We start from the raw sequence: 23,417 nt of genomic DNA, 5'->3' as shown, positions 1-23,417 counted from the left end.
CGAAAGTTAACGGCCACAGCTCTTTTTGGAGCGTAAATGCTGAGCTTTTCCTAAACTCTGAAACACTTGGCAACCTCTCAGTCTTGCTAACAGCTATTTTTTTTTTTGTTTTGTTTTCTTTTCCAAATCCCTGGCATACTGCTGAAATCTGGCTGCTGCTGCCCCTGGAGAGACGCCCGTCTGCTGGGGGAGTCAGGCTGGGGTACCTGCCAGCGCTCACGGGCTGTGCCACTCCAGGCAGGCTCAACAATTACTTAACAACAGAAAGCGGCTGTAATTCACAATTCAGCCCACTACAGGCACCGATATATTTAACTGTACCTAATATGACACACTTGATGCCAGGCATTGTGCTACGTGCTTCATACCATTTACTTCTCACACAGCCCAGTGAGACAGGGACTGTCACTATCTGTTTGTTTTTCCCATTTGGAAGCTGCAATTCCGAGGGGTTAAGGAAGCTGTTCACGGCCATGGAGCTGGTTCCAGGTGGGGGGGCTGGGAAGGCAGGCCCAGCAGTTGGTCTCTGGGACCAGAGCTCTGAGCCCATGCTTTGGTGTCCCCAACGACCTGGCCTGAACACCACCTGGCATCCGCCCCGTCAGGGCCTGGAGTGTGAGTGATGAAGCTCAACCCTCATTGATCACACGCGGCTACAGCCACCTTTGAGGCCTGCCCTGGACTGCGGAGTGACTGCAGCTGGTCCCCGTGCACTTGTGCCGGAACTCCTGGCTCTCAGGCAGCTTGAAAATGCATCGTTAAGCCGGGCGCGGTGGCTCACGCCTGTAATCCCAGCACTTTGGGAGGCCGAGGCGGGCAGATCACGAGGTCAGGAGATCGAGACCATCCTGGCTAACACGGTGAAACCCCGTCTCTACTAAAAATACAAAAAATTAGCTTCTTGTTACTTTGTGGTATGATTCCTTTTACCCCCTGCAAGTCTCTCCAGCGGTGCCCCTGGGGCACGCTCAGACCCCACCCCAAATTACTGTCCTGGGCCTATGTCATGTGACATAATGAATGCAGGCAGTTGACATCAGTATGGCCTCAGAGCAAGGATAGAACCACATGGGTTGACTGTGTCTCCTTTAAAAATGTGGAGGAAGTTACCCCCAAAATGCCCAGGTGGCCTGGGGAGCCCCTGATGAAGGAGAGCCACTGTGAGTGGGTCGTGGCTGGGTCTGCTGCTCCCCTGCATTCTCTGAAGCTGGGTGCATGGGGAAAGCATTTGCAGATGAGGAAACTGAGGCACAGTGCAGTCTCCTGGCTTGTCCCTGCTCAGTGGCCAAGCCTGGATTTAAACCCAGGCCCATCTGACTCCAAAGCCGTGGAACTCAGGGCTCCTCCTGCATGGCTTCGTAGCCTCCAGAGACTGGCCTTGACAGGTATTTGCTCCAGGGCCTCAAAGAGCCCTGCCTTTCCTGATGAGACACTTTGTCATGAATGTCTGGCTTCATCAGGGCCCTGGCTGCTGTTCCTGCTACAGAGGCTCAGAGAGGACCAGGTGCTCCCCTTCTGGCCGCCTTCCCCAGAACTAAACAAGCACCCACACCTGTCCTAAGTGGGCACTGATCCCCCGCTCAGTGGAAGATGCTGTTCTTGGTTAATCCATTTTTCACTTCAAGCTGATCCCACCCATCTTTTAAATAAACCGCAGCTACCTTGACTGCAGGTGAATTTGGACGGGTGACGTGGTGGAGCCATCCCAAGGCAGTGCCTCTGCTCGTGGGCTGATTGTCAGGACCAAGAGGTCTTTTTGCCCCCACAGAGCCCTCCGAGTCTTGGCTGCCTTGTTATGGCAGGGACTGGCACTGCTTGGGGTTGTGTTTGCTTTGGTGGTTTCTGAGACAGGTGCGTGGAAGTGGATTTGGGTTTCTCTCCCCTTCCTTGGATGGGCCCCGCAATGTCCCAACTGTGCCTAGTGCCAGCTTCACCACAGGATATGGACAGACACTACTGGTATACAAGGCAGGTGTGGACCCCCCTTCCTGCCCTTCTCATGCCTGGGGGGAGGGCTGAATCAAGGCAGACTTTGTGGGAAGGAGGCCTGAGCTCCCCTCATTGCTGGGAGATCCTGAAGCATCCTGACCTCCGTGTGACACGCCAGGTCTGCAGGCAGTGCTTGTCGGGCCCTGCCTCTGCCTTTCCTGTCAGGTTCAGTGCCCCCGAGAGCCACCTGGACACGCTGTCTTCAGCTCTGTGATGCATGACCAGCCTCACCCGCCTCCACGTTTGGTGGAGGGACCTGTGGGCATGGTCGTGATTTGGCCAGCAGCCTGGATGGTCCAGGCTCTGACCCAGTGGGAGGAATGACAGCACATGGCTGCACCGTGGAGGAAGTGGCAGGAAGGGCGGAGCCAGTCTGGGCTGCCCCGTGGGCAGGTGACGGCCAGCACGTGACTGCCCCCAGGCTCTCCACCCTTTTGCAGGGAGGCAGGGAGGTGGACAGGTGTGGGGCTCCACGGCAGGCTGCTCCCAGGAGTGGTACTGAAGTTGAGACTGGAAGGAAGTACCGGCCAGCAGGGCTTGGAAGGGGCTGCTGGCCATGCTCCTGGGCACTCCTGATCCTGGGCTGCTCAGCATCCACTTCAGGAGGATGCAAACCTGGGGCTCCAATGGGGCTCTGGCCAGCTTGAGTCTGTGGTGGCCTGGTGTCCACATGTGACCCACACCCCAGCCCTCGTGGGTCCCCAGAGGGGTCCAACCTGTCAACTGGATACCTGCTTTGGGCCCCCTGGGCCCAGCTCTGCCCTCGTGGGACTTCCAGGCTAGATGGAGACAGACAACAGTGAAATAGACAAGCCAACAAGTGTGCCAATGCAAATGGGGTCGTTGGCTCTGCAGGAGCGGAGGACAGTTCTAGAGCGGGTGTGGTCGAGGGGGCTGAGCCATCCTGGGCAGCTCCCTGGAGAAGGGATGCTTGAGCCGAGGTACAGAAGATGAACCAGATGGGGGTGGGAGGAGGGCTTTTCTAGGGAGAGGCCACGGGGGCCAGGAGCTTCAGGGAGCTCACAGAAGGCCACTCTGGTGGGGTGTGGAAAGCAGGGGGCAGGCTAGGGGCCCTTGTAGAGGCTGAGGCCAGTTGCTTATCACCCCAACCCCACCTGGATGGACCTCTGTCCCCAGGGAGGCCTCAATGCTGCAGGGGGGCCTCCGTGTGACCTGGAGGAGGCGGAGAGAAGGAATTGGTGTGCGCCTCAGCTGCCATCCTGGGGTTGACAAAGTGCCTGTAGCTGGAATGCTGGAGTTCTTTTTTTTTTTTTTTTTCGAGATGGAGTTTCACTCTTGTCGCCCAGGCTGGAGTGCAATGGCATGATCTCAGCTCACTGCAACCTCCGCCTCCCGGGTTCGGGCAATTCTGTTGCCTCAGCCTCCCAAGTAGCTGGGATTACAGGCATGTGCCACCATGCCTGGCTAATTTTGTATTTTTAATAGAGACAGGGTTTCACCATGTTGGTCAGGCTGGTCTCAAACTCCTGACCTCAAGTGATGAGCCCGCCTTGGCCTCCCAGAGTGCTGGGCTTTCAGGTATGAGCCACTGCACCTGGTCTGTAGCTGGAATTCTTCAGGAAGGGCTAGAGCAGGAACAGAGCCCTGGGGGTGGGAGCTGGTCCCCCCGAGGTCCCCTGGGACAGTCCCTTCCCAGAGGCTGCCTGTGAGACTTTGGTGTCATATGTGAGATGTGCCTTCTGAGCCCAGGGTCTAGGAGATGGGATACCCTAAGCCAGGGCCCCTGGAAACTCTGGGCTCTCTCTTGGTGACTGGGACTTGTGATTCGTCTGTCAACCCTAGGTTTCAAATTAAGTCCCAGCCAGTGACCACATCAGGTTTCCAGTTTTTTTCTTTTTTTCTGAGACAGGGTCTTGCTCTGTCACCCAGGCTAGAGTGCAGTGGTGCGATCTCAGCTGACTGCAACCTCGACCTCCTGGGCTCAAACGATGCTCCCGCCTGAGCCTCCCGAGTAGCTGGGACCACAGGCGTGTGCCACTATATCCAGTTAGGTTTCCAGTTTTAGAGTATCGTACTTTATCCTGCTAGCCAACCTTGTAGCCTGTGTCTTGTTTAGAATAATGATGTTGCTCTCTGAAAGGTGAAAAGTCTCAGATTTTGGTTGTAATTGAAAATTTTCCTGACATTTATGAAGTGTTAATTGTATTATGGACCACAAGAGGCTCTCCCAGACAGCATTCTCTTCTTTTTGTTGTTACATCTAATGCTTTTATAATCAACCTACTTAGTTGTTTAAAGTCACTGTTGATTGCTGTTAGGAGTTTCTTCAGATTTCTAACACAGCAATTAAGCCATGAGCAGCCAGGATCTGGCCATGGCAGTGGTGGCCAAGGGGGGCCTTCATGGGCAACACCAAGAGCATGTTTTTGGAGCCTGGGTGGAGTGGCTCACACCTAATTATAATCCCAGCAATTTGGGAGGCTGAGGCAGATGGATCACTTGAGGCCAGGAGTTCTAGACCAGCCTGGTCAACAAGACAAAACCTCATCTCTACAAAAGATACAAAAATCAGCCGTGCATAGTGGTGCACGCCTATAATCCCAGCTATTTAAGTGACAGGCATGACAGTCGCTTAAACCTGGGAGACAGAGGTTGCAGTGAGCCGTGATGGCGCCACTGCACTCCAGCCTGGGCAATAGAGTGAGACTCCGTCTCAAAAACAAAAACACGTTTTCTGTTGCTCCTCAAAACTAAGAGCCAGTGTTCAAAGACCCCTGGAACCTGCCCTCCTCCAGGCACCACGTGTGGTCATGGGTGGCCCCCATGTGTGACACTGTGGCCGCAGGGAAGTTCTTGTTGGTTTCTGCTCATGGGCTTGTTCTTGCTTTTTGGCCTGTGACTCCCAAGTGTTATACACGATTGTTGGTGAGGGATGTGGGCTGGGCACGTGAGGAAGGAGGCAGAGATGCTGGGAGACCCTCAGGTCTGACCCGTTGAATCTTCTAGCTCCTTAGCTGGGGCCTGGCCCATGGCCTGCCCTCCTCCTGGGGTGCGTCTTGTGACTGCAGGCGCTTTGCATGGGACTCTGTACCTTACAGCTCACGTAACGCCTGCTGGCGCTGACCACACAGCTCCTTCCTCCTCTCCCAGCACTGGCACGAAGCGCTCCCTGTAAGTATGAAGTTGAATGTAGCATAGATTGTTCTGATACTTTTTAACATGGAATAACCGCTCTTGCCTCTGGCCTGCTAACCGCCCTCCAACAGCCACCACCTGGCCGCTTTCTCGCTCTGGGTCTCTAAACCTGCCTTGTGAGGCTGGTCTCGGTGGAGCTAGGACACTGGGGGTTCCAGAGGCCACGTTAAAAGGTCCCCGAAGCCAGTTATATTTCCTGGGGAGCAAGTTCCAGCAGCCAGAGTCGGGCAGGGATTTCCTTGAGCCTAGCCCAGAATAGAGACCACACTGGGCCGCCTGGGAGGGCATTCTGACCGCAGGGCAGCACTTGCCCCGGAAGTCCCCGGGGGTTTCTGCAGCCCAGTGGCCAGTGACATCGATGGTGACACCTTCCCGGGGCCCCAGGTCAGCTCTTGGCTCGAGTCCTTCCATCCCGTAGCTATCCCCCAGGCAGGGTGTCTCATGCCTGCCTATAGGGAAGAGCTGAGCTCCCTGAGATTAAGGGATTATGTTGAGGCCAGGTAGGAGGACGGAGCCCATGCCAGGGAGGGTGGCGGGGGCAGAAGAGCAACTCTGGGTCAGGAAGCTTCTGCCAGGATGGACTGTCGTGCCCCGGGGAGCGTGGGGCGCACAGAGAGGTTGGTTAGGGTTGAGGGGGAGAGAGGGACACAGGGACAATGTATGGGAACTAGTGACTTTGGACTTTGTCATGATTCACAGAGAAATGGGGCTGGTGCTTTGAGTATGGAGGACTCTGGCCAAGGGGTATGGCATCCAGCAGCCCAGAGGAGGAAGCTTTGGTCCCGTGGGCAGACCAGTGGGGCCAGAAGGGAGGCTTGGCATGCAGTCACATACGATTCAATCCCACCAAGGGGCACAGGCAGCTGCCCTGTGTCACTGGAGCCCCTGAGGGTGGGAGTGGGAGTGGAAGGTGATACAAGGTTCTGTCTTGGTGCTTAGAGCAGCTGTGGCTCCAGTGGGCACCAGCAAGGCCAATGAATGGACAGTGCAGGTTACAGATTTGACCCTGACCTAAGGAAGGGCAGAGCCAGCTGACACCCAGAGCTCCTGGAAGGCAGTCTGCGGCCTCCCCCATGGGGGCACAGTGGCTCTGAAGCCTTTCGGCAGGTGCTGCCACTCCCGGCCAGGAAAGAGCCTGCCTGGGCGGGGGCTCGAACTCATGACCACCAAAATCCTTCAGTGCTTTAGCGTAGATAAACCTGCTCACTAGAAAGATAAACATTCATGGGCAACTAACGACACATTCTAATATTCTGTTATTTGAACATCTGGTAGTCAGCCAAGCCACTGCTTCCCCTAACCAAGTGTCTGCCTGCTGACCACAGAAATGCCAGTGTCCCCCGCCGGGCCATGGGGTGGAGGCCGCCCTGACCCCCGCCCTCCCTTCTCCACAGGCTGCGTCATCACCATCTCCGGACGCATGACCTTCACGAGCAATAAGTCCATGGAGATCGAGGTCTTGGTGGACGCTGACCCTGTTGTGGACAGCTCTCAGAAGCGCTACCGGGCCGCCAGTGCCTTCTTCACCTACGTGTCGCTGAGCCAGGAGGGCAGGTCGCTGCCTGTGCCCCAGCTGGTGGTGAGTGCGCGTCCTTGGAACGGCGGCCCCTCCCTGCCAGGCAGCCCTAGGGTCCCTGTGCTTGGGCCTCCAGGGGGAGTCTGTGCCTGCATGAGTCCTGTCCTGTCAGTAGGGGTCAGATTAGGGCCAGGCCTGGCCACTTCCTGGACCGGTGACCTCAGGCTACGGGGCTGATCTGGTGAGGCCTTGAGAAGGAAAGCCTCATAGCCAGCAGGGAGGCCTTTGGGCTCTACTCCCAGGGCCCATGGGGTGGGGCTGGGCAGACAGGACAAGAGAGACAGACCCCTTTAAGAGCACCTTAGCATGGCTGCTGCCTGGGAGTCCAGGTCGCCTCTGAGTGTGGTGCCTTGGGGTTCCCTGGCATTGTGTAAGAATGCTGGAGGGGGATGAGGACCGCGCCCTGGGTCCCCCATCCCCTGCCGAAGGGCCTGCTGTGAAGCCGGAGGGGTGGGCTCCCTCCAGGTGGCCCTGGCCTGCAGGTCCTGCCCGATGAGACCAAGCCAGGCTGCTGGGCTCTGGGCTGAGGGTCCCAGCCCCTTGGCCTTTCTCCTCCTTATTCGGGGCAGATGGGGTGGGCGTGTGCAGGCCACACACATTCGTTCACAGGGGCTGCTGCCCCCAGGTGTCCACATCCCTTGAGCTCTGCCACGTTTGAGAGCTGGTAGTTCTCCGCCTGGCGTGGACTCTGTAGGGTCACAGACATTGGCAGGGTTCGAGCGGCCCAGAGAGGCAGCTTCCCTGTTTCTGTCATAAGAACAGAGGTTCCCATCCTGGCCGACCCCAGGGGCTCTGCAGCCTTTGGGCTGGTCCTGATTTCTCTTTGAACCAGCTCTTGTGTCTGTCACTGAGGGGAGCAAGAGGAAAGCAGAGCTGTAGGAGCTTCCTGCCCCTCCGGGGAGCGAGGATGCGGGAGCAGAGCAGCTGGGAGCAGGCGGGTGCTCACAGGCCTCTTGGGAGCTGGCACTGTCATGGAAGTGGCCAGGCAGGCACCACAGCCCTGCGAGGCTGACCCCTGATTCCAGAGGTTCTCAAGGCCCCTGCCCCCGCGGCGTCTGCCCCCCGTGCAGATCCGCAAGCATTTGCTGCTCGGCCTCCCGGAGAGGAGCGTGTGCTGAAATCTCTGGGGCGAACACACATTGAAAACCCACTCCTCCCAGAGGCTGGAGCACAGCCCGTCGCTTCCCCACGTGGCTGAGGAAGGCCGCCCGGTCGCCCCAGCTGCCTTGTTTCCCAATCGAGGCTGAGGCCCCTCCAAGCCCCTCTCCCAGCCCTGCCCCTTCCTGGAGTGGAGGAGCTCATGCCTCACCAGGGCCCGTGGTGGCAGCGCCAGGTGTGGTGTGTGAGCTGTCAGGCCCAGCGAGTACCCTCCCCTGCCAGCTCTAGGCCAGCTCTTTGCTGGAGTTGGGTGCCGGCCTCTCCCAGGTGGGGTGGGCTGAGTAGAGGAGCTGATGGTGAACCTGGACTTGATGGATGAGGAGGACTCAGCCAGGCTGAAAGGAAGGAAAGTGAGTGGTGGGTGCCCCCAGCACGGCACTAACACAGTGCCTGTGACCCACCCTTGCACGACTCTCATGACCTGGCCCCTCTTCGACTTGGGGCTTATGAGGCACGCTCCCCTTCTGGTGGGAGGACTGCTCCATGCCTCTAGCCCCACAGCCTCTTCTGTGGCAAAGTACCCTAGGCTGCCACCCTCCTGCTCCATCAGGGCTGGCTCTGCTGCCTGCTCCTTCCTCCCTCATCTGCCCCCACCCCTCCCCATTTACTTATAAGCCTACCCCGCCTTGCCCTGGCCCACCGTGCCACCCATCGGCCCTTGGCAGGATGGTGTCCTCCCTCCACGTCTCCTGGGCTGGTCCGCAGTCGTTCCTCAGCCCCTGACCCTGCTGCGAGGCTCCAGCCTCCTCTGTCCGTGTGTCTGGTTCTCCTTCCACCTTGGACACGCCTTCTCTAAACTTGCCTGCTCTTCTCGGCCATGAAGTATGGGCTCCACTCCCACCTGGGCCTGCTCTGGTCTCTCCTGATGGACCCGACGCCCCTCCCATGATGCTTTTCAGCATGGCTGCTGTTTGTCCTGATGCTGAATCCCCCACCTGACACAGGCACATTTCCGAAGCTCTCTCCTTCCTTGCCCCCTACCTCTTCCTGCCTCCTGGACAAACTTTCCCAGTTCTGTCTTCCCGCTGCGGGCAGCATGGACAGACGCAAGGACACACCATGTCTGCTGTCCACTCCCTGTCTGTAGCACAGCTGACCAGGCCCTCAGTGAAGGGGACCCTGTAGTGTCTGTAGGGATACTCCAGCCTCCCTGGCCACCACACAGTCCCCGACCCTTGGCTTTGACACGTCCTAACCTGTGGCCCTTCTCGCCTGGGGTGGTCGGATCCATGGCCTGTGCCTCAAGCATCGCCTGTGTGTCGTATTGACTCCCAAATTGACTTGGTCAGTGCTGCCCCTCAACAGGGTTCCCAAAAGCATCTCAAATACAGTTTGTCCCAAATGGAACTCATTATCCCCCCCGCAAAAAAATCCCTGTCCGCCTCTGTGCTGCTCTGGAAGTCTGGGAACCCAGCTGGCTCCTCCCCACTCCCCCCATGCCCACGCCCACCCAGTGCCGCTCCACTCCTCTCTCCCGAACAGCTCTTACTGCCTCGTCCCCATGGGACCCCTGCTCAGTCCTTAGCTGCTCCCTCCTCTGTTCCTGGTGCTCTCAATCTGACCCTCCCTGCAGCCCAGGAAACTGGTCATCAAAATCCGAGTCTCTCCCTCTCCCACCGAAATGCACAGTGGCTCCTCCGTGCCCTGGGTGTGGGTGCAGCAAGCTCACTCCCGCCCGGCGCCTGTGCACCTGCTGCTCCCATCTGGACCACCCTCCCCAGACCCTCCTGGAGCTACAGCATTTCTCAGACGTTTTTTCCTTAGAAGGGCACCCACAACCGCTCTAGAGAAGCATCGCCTCTGCCACCCCAGCCTCCCTTTCAGCCGCCCCCCCACTGCAGACGCTGCGTGGACTGTCAGGCTCACATATCCAGGAGCAGGCGCCTGGCTGCCCGGGTCAGGAGAGCTCTAAACTTACTAGCTGTGTGGCCTTAGGCACACACTTTCTATGTGCCTCGGTTTCCTCATCTGTACGGTGGTGATGGACACAGTGCCCACCACGTGGGGTGGGTGAAGATGGGGGGCCTTCGTCGTCTGCGCTGTTCACCTGCTCTCCCTGGGGCCTCACAGGCTCTCAGAGGGAGGAGTAAACAAACAGTGAAGATAGAGGAAGTTGAGTGGTGTCCAGGGTCACGAAGAAGACAGCAGGGAATGAGGGGATGGGAGCGTGCCGGGGGGCAGGTACAATTTTAAATATGTTCCTTCCCAAGGAAAGCCTCAGCGGAGGCCTGGAGTCAGGGAGGAAGGGCAGGAGCTGTCTTGTGGGGACCGTTCAGGTGTAGGGAACGGCGAGGGCTGAAGGCGCAGAGCCACTGTCTGTAACGGGGGAGCTTGGGGACAGTGACACACCTGAGGCCACCCGGCTAGGACGGGGCAGGCCTGGGGAGAGAGGGCTGGTGGGAGTCTATGGGGCTTACACATATGGGCGTAAAATAGAGGAGGATCTGGGTGACCTGTGCTTTGAACAGGCTGGGGTGCCCTGGGGGGTCTCCCAATAGCAGCCCCTCAAAGCTGATGGTGGGGAGCATCCTCCCAGGTTGGCAGCGGCTGCAGGCGTGGTTGGTGTTTGCCCACCAATGACGGTTCCCTCTCCCGGCTGCCCCCAGCTGGGCCGTGCACACTGGATGTGGGGTCAGGACAACCTGCACCTACCCCAGCACTCAGCTGGTTCAGGGAGGCCAGTGCAGTGACCACGAGGGGCCAGCGATCCATGGGCTCTCAGGGAGGGGACCTCTGTGCCTCATGTTCCCCACTCCCTATAAAGTCCAACCCGAGGGGGTCCACCCTCATGTGGATAGCAGCCTGCGGTCACAGAGGCTTTGGGGGCCGGGCCTGTGACCTTCCCAGAGCCAGCTGGGGAGCAGTCCTGGGGCTGCCCCTTCCAGAACTCCATACCCTGGGGTGGGTCAGAGTGCAGGAGGGCTGGCTCTGGGGGAAGGGGCTGCAGAGCGGCAGGGAGGGGCGCCAGCTTGAATGGAGGGAATGGTAGCCCATCCCCTGGGTGTGGCCGCGTCATGTTGATCCAGGCTGTTATTTCTCGCTCATTAAAGATGGTTTTTGATTCTTCACTGAGGTGTCCTGGGGCCCACGGATGTCAATGTTGATGTTGACAAAAATAGCCGCTGGTGGGGCAGGCTGCCCGGAGAGGGATTTGCAGCTCTCACCTGGGGACTGCCCACATGAGCACGAGTTCTGGGCTGGGAGCATGTGTGTGCTCCGTGCGGTGAACCTGCATGTGCATTCCGTCCCTCCAGATGTGCCCTGGCGGCCCCTCCTCCTACTCCCAGTCGCCTCCCTCATCCCCACATCAGTTTTCTTCAGCCTCCTGTCTATTTTTAGCTCCCTTCCCCAGGGCCTGGCTGACACGGATGCAGCCTCTCTGCTTGGAGTTGCATCTCCATGAATATTTTATGCTGGGGGCTGCCGCACCCGCTCCGGGCAGCTGCCAGCACTTCCCGGTCTCGTATTAGAAGAGGCCAACGCAGCGCGTAGAGCCAGGCCTCCCCATGGCAGTGCCCTCTGACCTTGGGCCGACGGGGGCTGGAGAAGTGGCTTGTGGGGAGGGACAGCAGGAGGCAGGTGGCAGCAGACAGATGTGGGAAGGCTTTTCAGCCTGCAGGAAGGTCAGAGCTGTATGTCTGCTGAAGCGGAGGATGTCCCTGGCACCTCGGGTGGGGGCTGTACTTGCCTCTGATTCTTGCAGGTGTGGGCATTGTAGCCTCTACAGGCCCAGGGAGTTGGGGCTGAGAACTTGTGGGGCTGAGACAGGGCGGGGTGAGGGGCTCGCCCAGGCCCCTGACCAGGGAGAAGCCTGTGGCCCGTTCCGTGGCTGTAAGGGCTGAGTGAGTGCCGTGACCCCACTGCTTCCTGGGCACACTGAGGAGGGGATGTGTCCCCAGATTAGCCGGGGCTCCAACTGTGCAGCCACGTGATGGAGGGCAGGGTCTTTGCAAAGCAGGCTTCCAAACTGGAGCGAGCCGATCCCAGAGGGTCTCTCTGGTGCTCATGAACACACATCTCCCGAGGTGGCCAGCCCAGGACTCCGAGCTTCAGTCTTTAGCCACTGAAATGTTTTCTGGATGGAAGTGGGAGGCTGTAAGGAAGGCAGGTGAGGCCATCTTTTTTTTTTTTTTTTTTTTTTTTTTTTGAGGCAGAGCCTCACTCTGTCGCCCAACCTGGAGTGCAGTGGTGCGATCTCGGCTCACTGCAACCTCTGCCTCCCGGGTTGAAGCGATTCTCCTGCCTCAGCGTCCCGAGTAGCTGGGATTACAGGCACATGCCACCATTCCTTATTAATTTTTGTATTTTTACTAGAAATGGGGTTTCACCATGTTGGCCAGGCTGGTCTCGCTCATGATCCACCTGCCTTGGCCTCCGAAAGTGCTGGGATTACAGGCGTGAGCTACCGCGCCTGGCCTAGGTGTGGCCATCTTTACCTTGCCTTTTAGAGCTGCCTCACGCATAGCCAGGGGAGTTCCAAGAACACAGGGAAAACGCACCCTTTTGAGCTTTGTCCACTCTGATGTGCCCCGACCTAAAAGAGGCCCTGAGACCCTTGGGCACCTTCATGTTGAGGGAGCCCTACCAGGCCGGGGGCCATTCTCAGCAGGGTTGTTTTCTGGTTAGGAAGCCAGGGCAGCTGGATGCGGAGGCTGCTGCCTGTCTCCTGGGTGGGCAAGGGACTGGAGGGGCAGGGGAGGCTTCCTCTTGGGTGGTGCCTGGGTACAGGTCACTGAAACCGGAGCATTCAGGGAGCGCTAACCCCTCTGCGAGCTGGTGCGTCTGCTCACAGATGCTTCGAATCCCCAGACAGGAGGCGGGCACCAGGCAGGGAGTCACTCGCCATGGGTCGCGTGGCCAGCAGGCCCATCTGGGACCTCACTGCCTGGGAAAGGGGGCCGCTCACTGCTGTCGTCGATGCCACTGTGCTTTCTCCCAGCCAGGCCCTACTGCGGGGTCCTGGGAGGAGCCCCACCTGAGAACCCTTCTGTGCGAGAACCTAAACCCTGGGAGTCCCAACACGCTGCCCACCCACACCACGCCCACTGCGCTCAGCCCAGGGCCTTTGCTTCAGCCCCAGATGATCTCAGGACCAGTGCTGGGCAGGTGACTGAACCTCCGCAGGCCACTGTGAAGTGTGGGGGTTGGGGCACATTTTAGTGGAAAGTTTTCCGCTCCAGTTTGATTCTTTTGCCTCTCCTGGGGCCTTATGTGAGGCGTGGCCTCAGCACAGACCCACACAACTTTCAGAAGGCTCTGGAACATGGTGCCCACCTCGCTTCTGCTGCTGCCCCATGACCTCCTTCTCCTGGCCTCAGCTGATTCACCTGCATGAGTGCAGGGGCCGGGCAAGCCCCACACCAGCCGAGAGGACAGCGTGGCATGGGCCGGAGCATCCGGAAGGAGGGCACTGTTTGACCTGCTGTTCAGCTGGAGGGGCAGGATGGGCCCCAGGGCTGAAGTCAGCTGAAAGGCCCTCTGCAGCCTTCTGGAAGTTGTCTGCCATGCAGTGCTGAGGGCCACAGCTTTGTGACGCACTGATGTGGGGGCTGCAGACAGAGCAGGCTGGAGACGCCTCTTGGCTGTGGCTGTCTTGAGCTGTCGCCAGGCTGTTGCCCCAAGTCCCCTCTCCGTGCCTTCTCAGTGATGCTGTAACTGGAAGGTCCCTCGCCCCTTTGCACTTAGGAGGAAGCATGGGGCAAGGCTTTCCGTGGTGGTGGCTGCCGCTCCCCACCCCCAGGACCTGCCTGACCCCCAGGCATGGTGTGCAGAGGGGCCTGGGGTCTTCTCATGGGCCCCGTTCCTCTCGAAGAAGCCTCAGGAGCAGAGGTGGCCATTCCTGGCCGTGTCCAGCCCGGGCCAGGACAAGAAGAGAGGTCCGGTCCCAGGATGTAGGACAGAGAGAGAGGTCCCCACGTGGGGCCTTTGTCATGGGGCAGGGCCCTAGGGTCTCTGCTGCCTCAACATCCTAGACACCCTGTTGCCGCAGGCTCCTGCCAGCAGGGAGGGGCCGCACCTACTCCCAGAGAATTTCACTAGCAAAAGAGTGGGCGGAAGCACTGTGTGGTGGCTGCGTGCAGCCTCTGCACTTGCCCTGGGATGGGCACCGCTGCGCCAGTGTGCGGGCTCTTACACCGGCTTCCTTTGTTCATTTGGCCAAGATTGAACTTTTGGAATAATTTTTTAATTGTTGACTAATTTAGGAAATTCAGCTGTTACTGGAGTGCAGAAGGTTGACGGTGTGTTCCTGGAAGGGCTTGGTGAGCCGCCTGCCGCGTTTGGCCATTAGTGAGGGAAGCCCTCCCCCCTCCCGCCCCCACCTTGCTGCCAGCCCACAGGCGTGAGTCATGGGCTGGAATATTCACGAGGCTCAGAATCCAGTGTCGTGCTCTCTGTTCCTTTTGCCTGCATTTAGCGGGAGTCAGTCTTGTGATGGGAAAATACCTGCATCCCGAAGCTGCTCCTGTCACCTCATTGGTTAGCGCTTAGGAACATCCGGTGGCCGGTGAGTCCCACGTGCCTAGAAGCTGAGGCATGGGTACTGAGAAGGCAGTTGGCGCAGATGAGAGCATGTAGCTCTCCCCTCCAGCCTGGCTCTCGCCTTCCCTCTGCCTGAGCCCAGACTCTTTCTCCAGCCACCTTTCATGTTTCTGCTCTGCACATATCTCTGAAAGATCCACTGTGTCCAGACAGCCACACACTGGCCCTTCTGAGCGGCACTGGTAGGTAGCTCTTCTGATGCCACCGCGGCCTAACCGGCTGCGGGGGGGTTAAAAACCCACCTGGGCATGGTGAGCTGCTCATGTTCTCCCCCTGGAGGTTTACAGAAGGCTCTGCTCAGAGCCAGGCCTGGGGGGCATACAACAGTGTGGGATGGAGCCTTGGGGCCTCTCTGTCCCCACTGCTGTCAGATTTGTGACACGGACAGAGTGAGCACTGCCAGGAGTGGGGGCTGTACCAGGAGAGGCCCGTGGGTGGGATTTCCAGAGGGTTCAGTGAACCGAGGGAGCATCCCAGCTAGACCCAGGGCACTGCGGAAGGTGAGCGAGAGGCCTGGAAAGGTTGTTGGGCCCACATGAGGTCCTGGCCATGGGACTTGGAGTTTTCAGCAGGGCGAGTTCATGCCTGGAGTATCCTGGGGCTGGAGGCCGCCCACTTTGCTCGGCGCTCTCAGCAAGGGGTGTGGAGAGTCCTGGCAAAGGCCCTTTGCGGCCAGACACACGTCTTGAGCCCTGCGAGCAAAGGTGCAGGAAGAAACAGGCCCTGGGCCCCACACGGTGGTAGAAAGGATGCAGAAGCCTCCCCACCTGTGTGTGCAGGATCAGAAGCAAGTCCCCAGCATGGCCACAGAGCTGGCCCATCTCCAGGGGGATGGCCAAGCCTAGGTGTGCTGGACACTCTCATCTCACCTTTGTCACTGTTGCAGGCTCCTGTTCAGACCCTCCATGGTCTGAGCCCCCTGGAATTGGTTGGGGACAGACGATGCCAGTGTTCATTGAGCAGAAGTACTGGTTTTGAATCGTTAACATAGAGACCATCCCTATTTAGAATTAAGGCTTTTTATCTTCATTTGTTTGATCATTCATTCATTCATTCATTCATTCATCCATCCAGCAAACACCTCCTGTGCCCCTGCTGTGTCCAGGCATGGTGCTGGCCTCCAGCAGGACGGGAAGGGCTCCACAGGGCATAGCACAGAGTGGGCACACGCAGAGCAGAGGTGTGCCATGAGCATGCAGCTTCTGGCCCAGGCCTAGCCCACAGTGGGCACTCAGCAGGTGGCAGCTCTGATCATTATTGGTGTTGTAGGGTGGGGACCTCCATGTCCACACTCCCGGCACAGGAGCCGTGAGCCGAGCGTGCCGGGACCACGGCACTCCGTGCCTGCAGGAGGGGCTCCTGAGGGGCCACCACCCAGGCCCAAGTCCCGATGCCTCTTCTCCCCTTTGTGGCAACGATCTCCCTGCCTCCGCCAGCAGCCTCCTGTTGACCTTTATGCCTCCTTTCTTGGCCCCACTTGGGGGCAGTTCTTTCGGAGTCTGAGCCGGTGCTGCCGGGTGAGGGGAGCCCCTGGTGAGGGTGTTTATGACTCTCCACAATGATCTCATTTTTTGAGATTTCCGGCTGCTTTCTGCTGGAGGCTGGTGCAGTCCTGGGTGGGTGTGGAGGAGGAGGTCATTAGCCCAGGCCTGCAGCTGCTGGGAGAGGCCACAGTGGATGGCGGACAGGCTCTGCTAAGGCAAGGTCCTCAGGTGGAGCGAGACCCTAGGGGCACAGGTGCTTATGAGGCTGGTAGTCCTGGTGCTAAGCTCATCATTGCTGGCTTCTCCATGCACAAGGCCCTTCGCCTGGCCGTGCTGAGTGTCCTCAATAATGAGATGTTTTCATTGCTTTTGTGATTATCCCAAGACCCCTCTTGTCTCCTGTTAGGGAGAGGGCATGCTACGTGGCTTCCTAATTAAGAAGGTCTGTGTCCCTCAGGCTTACAGGAAGTTGTCATATCACCACTGGAAACCCTTTTTGCACCATTCATTAATTACAAAAAGGACAAGCTATTGATTTTACCGAGGGTGGAACTTAGTCACTCGTTCTCCATACCATGTTCCAAATGTGTGTTCTCCAAGCAGAGAAAATGCAAAGTGGAAAACATTGGTTTGCAGCATTCGGCTCTAAAAGCCACAGGCTTCCCCTCCAGTGGAAGAGAGCCCAGAAGACAGCAGTTGGCAGGAAGCACTAAGCGGAGGGAGGAAAAAGATGCAGACCCCAGGCCCAGGCAGCCACTAGGCTGCAGGGGAGCCAGGGGCTTGATGCTGAGTGCCAGGTGGTGCTCCCTGAGCACCAGGGAGGGAGCATACTGTCAACCTGCTACCCTGGGACCCTCCCCACCCCTGCATCCCCGTGGGTGAGCATGACACCCTAAAGGCCCTGCTGCGTTAAGGTGACCCCGGGCCATCTGGCCCTCCTTTGGGGTGGCCACACACCAGCAGGACAGTCCTTGGAGCAGCTCCCAGGCTGCACTTGGCCTCAGGTATTTGTGAGGACAGCAAGACCACCACACAGACACACACACATGCACCAGGGACCGCAGACACATGTGCACACACACGTAGGAGCTCACGTGCACCGGCACCACAGGAAGCACTTTGCCATGTCACTTTGTTGAGTTCCTGTTTCCAGGTGAACAAACCTGGCCCTGGGCCACACAGCTGGGCCCGTGGGACTCAGAGGCCTGCTCCTGGCCGTGTTGCCCCATCCCTTCCATCAGGCAGGTGCCCGGGATACATGGGGGTCATGTGCCCTGAGCTGCCCTTTGCCACCTCATCTTTTCTCTCTGGCATATTCTTGGGGAGCCCCAGAGGCTCGGAGGAGCCTGCCTGAGGCCACAAGTGGGTGCCTGGCAGCTGGCACCACTGGCCAGTGCCCCAGAGGCTCCAGTCCTTCCCCCACCAGCAGCCTTGGGGACTTGAGAGAGACATCTGTCTTCCCGAAGAGCGTTCTTTCCTCCTCCACCCACCCCCAACCCTCCATTAAAAACAGCAACAGCCAACAACGTATGCATTTATTTACTTTTCCGGGTGGAGGGAGATGGCTGCGAGGAGGCAGCAGCCGGGCCGTGGGTGGGACCTTGTGCTGGAGACATCTGTCTTGCTCCGTCAGTTTCTCACCCAGCAAGACAAGGTGGCCCCTTTGTCACTTGGGTAGAAGAACTATTTAGCAGAGCCATGGCCTGGGGAGGCTGGCTGCCCACCAGCGGTGAGCCAGTAACCTACCATGGGACAGACACCGCCCTGCCTCCCTTTGTTCCACCTCCCCCTGGGTGGTGAGCCTGGGTCCTCAGGCACCTGGGACGTCCCTGCCCTTGACTGGCATCTTCATAAACTTCCAGCCTGGAAGGACGCCCCTGGGCACTCAGGGAGGAAGGCCACCTGTGCCTTGGGAGGGCAGCGCTCATGGGTGGGCACTCCATGCAGTGATATTGAGGCTCCTGGGCTGGTCTGGACTCTGTCTCAGAGCCTGGAACATCCAGCAGATACCACCATCCCGGGAGACGGGAAGAGCAGTGGGGCCTGCATAGGCTGTCAGGCTCCCACACATCCATCCGTCATCAGATAGCATTTGCTTTGTCTGAGGGCAGAGCCTGGCTGATGAGTTTGCTGCAAATATTAAACAGCAGGGCCACATCAGAGCCGCCTTGGGGCCTGTTGCTGGGCACCGGATTCTCCCTCGGCCTGGAGCCGACCCTGAGAATGACCTGCACGTGGGCTCGTTCCCGCTTCAGGCTGTGTATTAACTGACCTCGTGAGAGAAGCAGTCCCAGCCTTTGGCCTGTGGCATTGGGAGTGCTTGATGGCCTGGTGGCCGCTGGGGTGGGAGCAGCTGCAGTGGTTTGGGATAATATGGCTGAGGGCAGGGCAGGGCCCCCGCCTGGGGGAGGCCAAGCTCAGCAAGTGCTCCTAGGCTGCACCGAGAGCCGGGGTGAGGTGAGGGGAGGCAGGGAAGCCCCGACCCTGGTTCATCGTGGACACCCCGCAGGTCCATTGCCTTCCTCACTTCCCATGGACGAGTCCCACCCCTAAAAGCCCCTCAGCATAGAACGACCTGGAGGGCAGCCCCCATGCCCAGGTTTAAATGGAGGCTCTCCCCTTACCCGCTATGTCACTTTGGGCAAGTTACTCAGCCTCTCTGTGCTTCACTTCCTCATTGGTAAAAGTGGACAATCATTTCAGTGCTGCTTGGTGGGGTTGTTGGGAACACCCTGATGTGCACAGCCTGCCGCGCCCTAAGCATGGGTTGCGCAGAGAATATCCCCTTATCGCTGTAGTCCCTGCCCCACATGCACAGCCCATGTGGGGGCAAAGGGGTGGGAGGGCTCTCGTCTGCAGTGCCTTCTGCAGGCCCAGAGTTGGGTGGTCCTCCCATGTCCTCGGCGGCTGGAGTGCTGTGGTCACATCTCTGGTAAAGATGCCGAGAGCTGTGGGAAGTTACTCCTATTCCACTCCCAGGTGGTCATGGAGGCCAGATCATTAGGAGACTCGAGGGCTTCGCTCCACTGCTGCGTGTGGCTGGCAGAGGTGAGGACCGGGCTGTATGAAGCCCTGAGAGGTTTTCTCGCTCTTGGGCGCAGATCTCCCTGCCCTTCGGGCCGTGCCGCATGCGTGGGGCCTGGGGCCCATCACACACCTATGAACTGGACCAGAACGAGCATGGTCCTGAGTTAGCTCTTAGCGCCTCTTGGCAGGGAGTGTGCACAGCCCAGACGGCTCCCTCAGCTCTGCCCGCAGCCCACCACTTGTAAAGCCAAGTCCCCGTCTCTTTGGGGCCTGGAGATCATTGGTGCCTAGGGAAGAAAGGAGGGGCTGGTTTTCCTAGATCTAGGTCTAGTTAGTTTTTTGCTTTTCTAGCTTTTTAATTATAGAAAAGGTCAAATATATGCAAAAGTAAAGAGAATAAAGAATTCCTATGTAGTTACTAGCTCAGGGCCCGTCTTACGCATTGACAGCCCTGACCACTCCCCCACCACAGAGAGCTCTCACCTGTGGAGGTTTCCTCTTTTAACAGCTTTATTGAGATGTAATTACATGCCGTTCTGTTCACCCACTTACAGGGTACGATTCAGCAGGTTTTCTTCTATTCACAGAGGTGGACGTCCCCCGCCACAGTCTATTTCAAAACATTTTATCACACCAAAAAGAAGCACCACCCCTTAGCCACCACTGGTCCCCCAGCCCCAGGCAACCGCACATCCACTTTCTGCCTCTGTGTATATGTCTCTCCTGGACATCTCGTGTAAATGGGTGATAGGCAGCCCCCTGTGACTGGCTTCTTTCACTGTGTTGTTTTTAATGCCTGGTTGAACATGGGCTGCAGGGAGAAATTTGGTCCCCACAACCCTGCTGTGAGGTGGACATTGGCCCATTTTACAAAAGAGGAGTCGATGTGAGTCAGTGGTGAATCAGGATTCACACCCGGCTCCAGGGTTGAGGATGCTGGGCTGGTTTCCAGGCAGAATGAAGAGACCATCCCAGGAAGGGCGCACAGCATGGTCCGGTCCCAAGGTGGGCAAGCCTCTGCCCGAAGCGGCCTGTCCCAGAGGCCGGGCAGAGCTTGGTTCCTTATGAAAGGGATCCCTGGCCATCTCAGTTTGAGAAAGGCGAAAGTTAAACAGATTTGAGACGTTTCAGAACCTTGATCCCAGTGTGCGTTGTTTATTGTATGAGGCCATTTAGTGCATAGATCTCCAAACCTGCCTGGCACAGACCATCAGAGAGGTTTCATCTCCCAGTGGAGTTGGGGAGGGAGCCCAGAGGATCTGCAGACACAGACAGGCAGGCAGGCAGGCATCTCCTGACCTGGCAGCCCTTCCTCAGCCCCTCTCCAGGGCCCTGGCCTTGGATGGGCCATTCCCACCAGCCCCCCAGGACACCCATGGTAACAGCTCCTAAGCTGGTGGCGTTGGCTCTGCAGAGCCATTTGCCACCTCTCTTGGCCCCTCCTGGGTCCTCTGGTACCTGAGAGCATGTGGCTGGGGACTCAGGCACTTAGGGACCAAGTTTCTCGCCATTCTCCCACATCCGCACGTTCCCAGGAAGTTCCCTCTCTTCAGGCTGGACCTGGCTCCCGTGGGCTGGGCGGGGGCTTCAGCTGTGTCCCTTCCCACTCCAGCTGCCTTTCCTGGGCCAGGCTTACTCTCTCCTGCTTTCAAGGATTCTTTTTCTTTCCAAGCCCCTTGCTGTCTTTCCTCTCTGTGGAGGGCAGATACTCCACTAGCTAGAGGGAGGACCCGAGCCAAGGGGCCAGGCTTTCAGACTGGGAGGCGCCTGGCTTTCAGACTGGGAGGCGCCTGGGTGCGATCCAGCCTGCCCGTCCCCAGCTCTCCTGCACCCAACCCCGATGTCTCCCAGGGCTGCCACAGCCACTCCAAAGCCAGCAGAACCCAGTACCAACCCCACCAGGCCCTGTTGCCTCGTCGCCCAGCTCTGGGACCCCACGCCCACCCTACAGCTCTTGCTCTGCCTGCTACAGGGTCTTCAGGGTAGGCAGGAAGCCAGGCTGTGGGCGGCCGCTCCTCTGCTGAGCCTCGGCCTTGCCGCTGCAGGCGGACAAGAAGCTGCAGCTTCCCTCCACATCACCGAGCAATTCCACAGGGGAAGGGGAGGACAAGGCCCCTATATCCCATCCTGGTGGCTTTGACTTTGCATTCTTGACCACTTCAGATGTCCCCCATTTGGGGCAGCGGCAGATGGAAAGGGGGCAGCGGCAGATGGAAAGGGGGCAGTGGCAGATGGAAAGGGGGCAGGGCCCTGCTACACAGGTGTGGTCCGAGGGCCACAGCGTTGTGTCACATGTGATCCTTTCACCTGTGTCACCTGGGAGTCTCAGCTCCCAGACCCACTGGATCAGAATCTGCATTTACGAGACTGGTAGATGACTCAGATGCACTTAAAAGTTTGAGAAACCCTGATCTAGCACATTCTGCCTCAGTGTGCACAGAGGTCTTCAGCTGTGCCCAGCAGGATGTAGCCATGTATGTCTTCAGGGGAGCTTGTCATCTGCAGGGGCTGGGCTCTGTGCCCTCCAGGCCCAGGAAGCTCAGGGGTCTCGCCCACTTAGAAGTGCTGCTAGAACTGAGAAAGAACATTTCATTTTCCCTGGACTGTTTCAGGTCAAATTGCATAGGCTCAAATTTTATTTTTAAGTCAGCCAGAGATCAAACCGTAGCAGCGGGAGGGACTTCTTCAATAAAGTGTCTTGGAAAACCAGTTTTCCTGTGTGCACCGAAGACTCTTCAAAGGGGGACCAGGACCGCTGCAAGGAGTGCCACCTACTTCTTTATATGCCACTGGCTCCAGGCCGGCGAGGTTTTGACAGTTTACACCTGGTGACATTTAGAGACCGATTTTGGAGAGAGCTGAGGGGAGGAGGCATTTGGTATAACTTGACATTACATCCTCTGGCTGACTGCGCTTTCTCTTGCCAATATACCATTTGTCTATAAAACACTTAGGCCCAAAAATAGCTGTACAGTTTGGTGTCATTGTGGATGAAATGAAGGGCAACTGCCCCATCTCTTTGGCTTTCAGACACCCTCAAAATGTGGCGATGAAATGTCCCAGAGGAATTAGCACAGCTCATTAAACCTGAATTCCCAGCCAGGGTGGGGCCAGTCAGAACATGGCGCTGGGACAGATGGGACCTCAGAAGTGACCATCTAATACTCCAGGGGTGGCACCTGCCCAGAGGCCACAAGACTTAGAGTGAAAGGGAGTGCCGTTCGTAATTGCAGCCGGTCAACAGGCATGAACCAGGACCGTCCTGGGCAGAACCCCGTCTTTGGCCGAATCCCACCTGTTCAGTTGGCTCTGCCCCCAGAGCAATGAGATGGGGTCCCTGGGGTCCAAGCTGCTGCCTCCTGAGTGTATGGTCCAGAGCGTGGTGACAGGGCTCCCTGCCAACAAAGCAGGCCTATTGCTCCCAGTATGGGGCGGGGCCTTCTCATGGCCACAGGCAGCACAGCATCTGCCCACTTCTCTCTAGGGCAATGACGGTGTGCAGCCGGCTTTCCCCACTTCTCTCTGGGGCAGTGACGGTGTGCAGCTGGCTTTCCTGGGAGCGCAGCGAATGCAGGGTCCCTCTTCCTTTCCACTTCTGTTCAGCTCCCATGTCTCATTATCAAGTGCATTTTCCACCAAAGTCCAGTAGCAAACAGGCCCTGGGCTTGGAGTTCACCTGATGTGAAAGGTGGTGTGAGGGTGTCACAGGGCTCAGCACTTCATTGACTGCGTCTGACTCGCCATGCCCTTAGTGTCCCCTCTATGGAGCTCTGCCACCTGTGGCTCCTGCGACCCCTCAAAGCATCTTGGCTGAACATACTCAGCCCAGTCAATGGGCCCATCAGCAAGGTGGGACATGAGCCCCATGCCTGGTACCTGGCAGTCCTAGGAGGCCAGCGGAGCCGAGGCATGGTACTCTGCACCCAGCAGGGGTGGGGCAGATCCCACGGGTGGGGGCAGGGCCCCAGGCCAGGTCACAAGGCCACGGCACTGGTTCTGCAGTGACCCTAACCTGCCTGTCTCTGTGTGTGGTCCACAGCCCGAGACCGAGGACGAGAAGAAGCGCTTTGAGGAAGGCAAAGGGCGGTACCTGCAGATGAAGGCGAAGCGACAGGGCCACGCGGAGCCTCAGCCCTAGACTCCTCCTCCTGCCGCTGGTGCCTTGAGTAGCCATGGCAACAGGCCCAGTGTCCAGTCACTTAGAAGTTCCCCCTTGGCCAAAAACCCAATTCACATTGAGAGCTGGTGTTGTCTGAAGTTTCGTATCACAGTGTTAACCTGTACTCTCTCCTGCAAACCTACACACCAAAGCTTTATTTATATCATTCCAGTATCAATGCTACACAGTGTTGTCCTGAGCGCCGGGAGGCATTCGGCAGAAACCCTCGGGAATGCTTCCGAGCACGCTGTAGGGTATGGGAAGAACCCAGCACCACTAATAAAGCTGCTGCTTGGCTGGACCCACGCGTCCTGGGTGGTCATTTGTC

The 23,417-nt window shown here is 58.1% G+C and overlaps 1 protein-coding gene across 3 annotated transcripts in view; it reads left to right on the top strand.

The window, feature by feature from the left end:
* ACOT7 (acyl-CoA thioesterase 7) overlaps positions 1–23,390 on the top strand; it is a 126,978-nt gene extending 103,588 nt beyond the window's left edge. For 2 of the 3 annotated variants that reach the window (XM_058444179.1, XM_058444178.1), the window contains exons 8-9: positions 6,540–6,724; positions 22,970–23,385. In XM_058444179.1, coding sequence (XP_058300162.1) covers positions 6,540–6,724; positions 22,970–23,068 — 284 coding nt within the window. In that variant the 3' untranslated portion in view covers positions 23,069–23,385. Of the gene's footprint in view, positions 1–6,539; positions 6,725–22,969 lie in introns of all 3 variants that reach the window. The other variant, XM_032758739.2, reaches the window with a different exon arrangement.
* Positions 23,391–23,417: the final 27 nt, after the last annotated feature.

This window comes from Hylobates moloch, unplaced genomic scaffold (assembly GCF_009828535.3).
Source record: "Hylobates moloch isolate HMO894 unplaced genomic scaffold, HMol_V3 SCAFFOLD_9, whole genome shotgun sequence".
Lineage (NCBI taxonomy): Eukaryota > Metazoa > Chordata > Mammalia > Primates > Hylobatidae > Hylobates > Hylobates moloch.
The sequence above is the reverse complement of the archived record's forward strand: the minus strand, read 5'-3'. Positions and strand labels throughout refer to the sequence as shown.